The following is a 6,000-nucleotide window of genomic DNA, read 5'->3' as shown; positions in this document are numbered from 1 at the left end:
CAGATCTCACTAACATAATAGACACAGCCACTCACACTGCTTTAGTAACAAGACACGCCCCTGTCCCCCAACAAGCCCCCAGGAAGGTGGGCTCCAGGGTGAGCTGGTCCAGCAGCTCCAGCACTGCCGACAGAAGCCCACCATCTTCTCACCTCTGCTCTGAGTGCACATTTCAGCTCCATGGGAAGGTCGACACCCCTTGGGCCTCCTTAGTCACATACAGAACGACAGGGTGAGTTTGCCCTGCCACCCTGTTGGGCTCGCACGTCCCTTGGCCAGCGCAGCCCCCAGACACACGCTAGGAGAAGACCGGCCCATGTCTGGGGGCTGCACTGATCAGACTGGCCCGAGCCACGTGGGCCTGGGGAAGGGTGGGAGGGGTGGAGAGCTGCAGTGGGGGGAGGGGCAGGTGCTGTTCAGTATAAAGAAGGTGACAGTGATGACCCCCCAACTCTTCAGTGGAGAGAACATACATATTAAGTGTCTGTTACTTTAGATGATAGTTTCTGCCTATAATATTGAATTGCTCCATTTTATGTTTATGGCAAGAAGATTGTGAAAACAATTCAATGCTGGATTACTGACAGCCTACTGTATAAAAATTTTTACTTTTTAAAAGTTATTCCTTTGAGGATCTGATGAAAGCTTATATAGACCATTCCATAGAAAAATGTATGATATGCTTATTCATAATATGATACTAATTTAGGGAACCTATGGACGACCACAAGAATAACAATGTTACAAGAGCACCCAACACGGGTTTCGAGTTAAGAATTCCTGATTTAGGGGAACTGGTTCTGCCATTTATGACGTGGAGGATGTGAGGAAGACTGTGAGCTTTTAGGGGTTTCCACTCCTTTTAAGTGAAAGGAAGGGTACTGAGGCCTGTGAAGTCAGGAACTGGTCTGCTTTGCTCACCACTGAATGCCTGACGCCTAGAAAAGTGCCTGCCACACAGAGGCACGCAGTGACCATTTGAAGAATGAATGTGATGATAACTGTCTCTCCAAAGAGCTGCTGTCTGGATGTAAAGAACTTCATAAATGTGAGTATCCACTCCACTTACGCTAGGACTGCTCAGTGGTGACTGTCTCTCCAGTGGGACAGGACTTTATTATAAAGACAGGTTCATCTGTGTTAAGAAGCACAGGTGCTTTTAATTTTAAATTCGAGTGACTTTCTTGAGGGTGGGTGGGATTCAGTTGGCCTGTCATAATTTAGTCTGTCTCTCAGTTTCTCTTTCTTACTGATATTTAGGGCAGATGGAGAAAGTGTTTGAGAAAGAAGTACTGGATTATTCTTTGAATCTGTGTCAGGGGAAATTTGATTTGCTAGTTCGCATGCCTGACAACATAATCCTTCAGATCTTCTTTCTTGATTTGGATGACATTGGGCGGCTGTCAAAAACCTGCAAAAAATTCCAAAAGGTAAGACCTTAAGATAATTTTTACTGGTAAATATTACACAGAATTTCAAAGAGAAAGGGAATGATTTAGAAAATTTTAACTTCATATTATGACAAACATTGGGTTTGTGCAATAATAAAACTTTTTTTTTAAACCTAAAAAACTGGTTAAGCGACTGCTCAAGAGGAAAAAGTAGCACAGGAAGAGAGAATGATCAAGTGGTCATATGTAAAATATAAGACAGTGAGGGTCACAAACAAAGCACTTCTAGCAAGAAGAAATGTATCATACTGCATTCCAAGGTAAGTGACATTCTTAAAAAGACACACATTAGAGAGAATGTTGAAAATAGTACTAATATAGTTCCTACTCAGGCTTAAACTTAAGCAAATACCAAAAACAGAACAAGAAGTTGCACAGGAGTTCCTCAGTGCAGACTTTGCCATTGTTCTTCACCGGGAAACTCAGCAGCAGATAGAGACCCCTGGGGAAAGAATTAGTTTTCAAATTCCTCGTTTCAAATGCAAATGCCTCATTTCAGGCACTTATATACATTTGGTAATTAAAAGCTTTGAATCCACTTGGAAAGAGAAGTAATGAAAATCTATTTTTTGTACATAATCATTGTTCAAAAATTAGAAAGAAAAGAACTAAAAATCATCTTAATCTTACCTTCAGTTGCTATTAAATTTTGGCATATTTCTTAGCAGTATTTGACCTAAAAGCTTGAGTATTTTTAAAGCTATTTCACTGTGAGGTTTAGGTGGTTTCTAGACCAAAATACATAGTCAGAAATTCTAGTCATAAAACAATTTGTTATTTGTAAGATAAATATTGGCTTAAAGATAAATTTTCTCGTTTAAGAACGAGCAAGTTGCAATATAAGGTATTTTGTCTTTTTAATCATTTGAGCATTTATTCAATAAATATTTACTGAGCTCCACCAATTTGGCATAAACAGTAGTAAACATCTCAGTCTCTGCCTTCATGGGCTTGTCGTCCAGTGGGTGGGCCGTGGAGGAGTGACGGGGCCATGGGGTGGGGGGTGACAGAGTCTGCAGAGTTTTTACAAAGCAGGATTTAAAATGTGTATCAAAACATAAAAGCTCTACTTCCACAGTGTAGTCTCAATTATTAGCCACTGTAAAAATGTTAGTAATTGGCACACATCTTTCCAAACATTTTCTATGCAAATGTAAACCTTCTGTGAGTCTATAAAGGGTTGAAGCACATTCTGCACTTTGGACTTTACCCCCCACTGTGGAAAAGTTGGTGTTAGTGTTGCGCATTGTGGAGCTGTCACTTAGCCACGTCCCAGGAGGAACACCTGGGCTGTTCCAGAAAGAAGGGCATCTAACAGCTGGTGTGTCTATGTTTTGTAGCAGCAGTTCAATCTGTAGGATGTATTGTTAGGAGTTCCAATGCTGGGTGTAAGGATATTTCTATTTTATGTTTTTACAGATAAGGCAATTTAGCTTGAGGAATTTTTTAATAACATAAGAACTAACAAATCTCATTTGAAAGCTGACAGAAATGATCCAAAAGAGGAAGACTTGGGGGTCCAGGAGAGAGGAGCCATTGCTGCAGGCCACCACCATTGGGTTCCTTCCCTTGCAGTCCTTGGGTTTCCTGGGACAGGCCTGTCTCAGCCTGCTCAGGCTGCCATAACAAAATACCACAGACTGGGCAGCATAAACAAAGACATTTATTTCTCACTGTTCTGGAGGCTGGAAGTCCAAGATCAAGGTGCTAGCTTATTGGTGCTGGTGGGGGCCTTCCCAGCTGGCAGACAGCGGCCTTCTGGCTGTGTGCTCATGTGGCAGAGAGAGCTAGTGAGCGCTGGTGTCTTCTTTTATAAGAGTGCTACTCCTATGGGATCAGGGCCCCATCCTTATGACCTCATTTGGTTGCTTCTTTACTTCAATACGGCCACACTGGGGGCTAAGGGTTCAATGAGTGAATACTGGGGTGGAGGGGGACACAATTCAGCCCATAGCAAGGCCTGACTCCAAACGTCATGGGTTCCACCACCTATTAAGATATCCTAGAAATGCCAGCAGTTTGGTGTCCAAATAGCATCTCCTACATTGGCCCTCACACCCCAAAGTGGCATAAGAATCCTCTGTCCAATCAACTGCTCCATGTTTTGATTCAGAAAAGTATGATCCTAGTGATGTAGGAAATGGCTACTCCATGAGCATGTGATGGAGTAATTGTATGTAGGCACACTGTACGTAACCTGTAGACACACTGCTCTCAACTTGGCACACTGATTTTTCTACCATGATAATAATTTAAATTATTTTACTGAAGAATACCATTCTTTCTATGGGGTAGGCTGCTTACGTTTAAATTGACTAAGACTTTTTTTAAAAATCTCTTTTGTGATATAAGGTTACTTATGTATTTATTTTTCTTTTAGATGTGTAGCAATGAAGAATTCTGGGAGAGATTTAGAACTTCACAGGATAAACATGCTTTTGATACAAAGAAGATAGGGATAACCATTTACAAGAAACTGCTAGCTTTCCACCAAAATGCAGCCCGGCAGAAATTCACACAAAGCAGACAGACAGCATTTTTCTAAACTTAACTGAAGTGACAAAATTAAAAAATAATGATTAAAACTGAATTTTCATGTAAAAATAACTACGAGTAGACCTTGCCTATAGCTAAGATTGGGTTGAAGCAATTATCTGGTAGATTTAAGCGGGAAAATTTGTTTTTTAAAAACCCTCTTGACTCTGAATAGTGTTCTGAAAATAAACTTCTCGTTTTTCTTTTTCTTTACTGCTATTAATCTATGAACAGATCAAGAGGATCAAATACCTACTTAATTCTCCACTTTAACCTAATACATGTCCTTAATTTTAAAGATAGGAAGAACAGAATAGAAAGCAAATCTGCTTAAAGTATAGATGATTATATGTCTTTTCATCAGAGTTAAGATAGACACCAAAATGGGAATTCAGTGAAAGAGATGAAAGTAAATGATCCTTTCTCATAGTGTGATGTGAAAAAATCCACGCCCTTGTCCGCGTGGATCTTCCACATGTGCAGAATTCACTCACCCCATGAGGAATGCGGTTGGGGAAGAAACAGTGGGCTGCTGGGAAGTGGCTGGAGCAGCCACTCTCCTTCCTTGAATTTGCTGGATTTGCTGCAGAAACATCTGCAGGTGTTTCACTGCCTTGGGATCTATGAAATGGGAGAAGATTACTCAGTAAGTACTACTATTATTTAGCAAATAAAAACTTGTTTCCAAAGATGGTAAATGAGATCCTTCAAAGGGCCTATATTTCATGTCAGATTTGAGGAATTACTTCAGTTGGTGTCTATGATTTACTAGCAAGGCTGAGAGCAATGAAAATCCCAATAGGCAGCTCCTCTCCTTTGTTATGTTCATGTTTAGAATATAATTATTAAAATTACTAAGTAGTTGAATAAAACCAAGGACTGAAATCCAAAATGAGAAACAACAGGAAACATTAAAAGAAAGTTTTGCAGAGGAATTACGAAGAAGTGAAACAGGAGGCCAACCCTCACTCGAGCCCTCAGTCACACGGAGAACTCGGTCCCTCCCCACGACTGTCAGCTGTAATTCCACGGGATGTGTCCACATGAACGGTAATTCTTTCCTTAACATTTTTGCCATTTCTTAGACACAGGATAAACTCAAAGTTTTTCTGTAATTGGTAATAAAAACTTCACACGTATGTGAACAGCTTTTGATCTTACCAGCCACAGGTTGTTAGACATCCCCAAACCTCAGACACTGTGCATGCCCTGCCCAGCCAATCTGAAAGCCTACATTGGGAAGTGTGTACCAATATAAAGAGTATTACTGTTTTAAAACAGTGGTCTCAAAATGAGTTCTGATAATCCCTGAAGAGGTATCTTAGGCACCTTTCAGAGGGTGTAACTATTCAATACTTTTGTATTTATATATTTTTCAGCTTTATTGATATATGATTGACAGATAAAAAATTGTAATATATTTAAAGTGTACAATGAGATGATTTAATATATGTACAGTATGAAAGGATTCTCACTGAGTTAATCAATATACACTCACTGCCTCACATATTTACTTTTTTTTTTTTTTTTTTGGTCAGAATACAAGTTCTACTCAGCAAATTTCAATTACAGAATACAGTATTATCAACTACAGTCACCATATTATACATTAGATCCTCAGACCTTATTCATCTGATAACCCAATGTTTGTACCCTTTTACCAACCTCTCCCTACTTTCCCCATGCCCCAGTCCCTGGCAGCCACCATTCTACTCTGTTTCTATGAGTTCAACTTTTCTTTTTAGGTTCCAAATATAAGTGATACCATGTAGTATTTGTCTTCCTCTGTCTGGCTTATTTCACTTAGCATAATGCCCTCCAGGTTCATCCATATGGTTGAAAATGGCAGGATTTTCTTCTTTTTTAAGGCTGAATAATATTTTGTTGCATATAGATAGATAAGAGATATATCTGTAGATATCTATATCTATATAGATATCTCACATTTTCTTTATCCAGTCATCCGTCGATGGACACTTAGGTTGTTTCCATACCTTGGCTATTGTGAATAATA

General features: G+C 39.7%; 1 protein-coding gene across 6 annotated transcripts in view; it reads right to left on the bottom strand.

Annotated features, from left to right (window-relative positions):
• Positions 1-378: 378 nt before the first annotated feature.
• UPF3A (UPF3A regulator of nonsense mediated mRNA decay) overlaps positions 379-6,000 on the bottom strand; it is a 36,415-nt gene continuing 30,793 nt past the window's right edge. The window contains exons 12-14 of one of the 6 annotated variants that reach the window (XM_060080015.1): positions 4,481-4,607; positions 1,804-1,893; positions 1,329-1,411 (exon numbers count right to left, since the gene is read on the bottom strand). In XM_060080015.1, coding sequence (XP_059935998.1) covers positions 1,837-1,893; positions 4,481-4,607 — 184 coding nt within the window. In that variant the 3' untranslated portion in view covers positions 1,329-1,411; positions 1,804-1,836. Of the gene's footprint in view, positions 1,412-1,803; positions 1,894-2,232; positions 2,465-4,480; positions 4,608-6,000 lie in introns of those variants that run through there. The other 5 variants (XM_060080017.1, XM_060080018.1, XM_060080014.1 and 2 more) reach the window with 5 other exon arrangements.

This window comes from Mesoplodon densirostris, chromosome 17, assembly GCF_025265405.1.
Source record: "Mesoplodon densirostris isolate mMesDen1 chromosome 17, mMesDen1 primary haplotype, whole genome shotgun sequence".
In the NCBI taxonomy this organism is placed as follows: Eukaryota; Metazoa; Chordata; class Mammalia; order Artiodactyla; family Ziphiidae; genus Mesoplodon; species Mesoplodon densirostris.
This window is presented reverse-complemented; position numbering and strand designations above follow the sequence as displayed.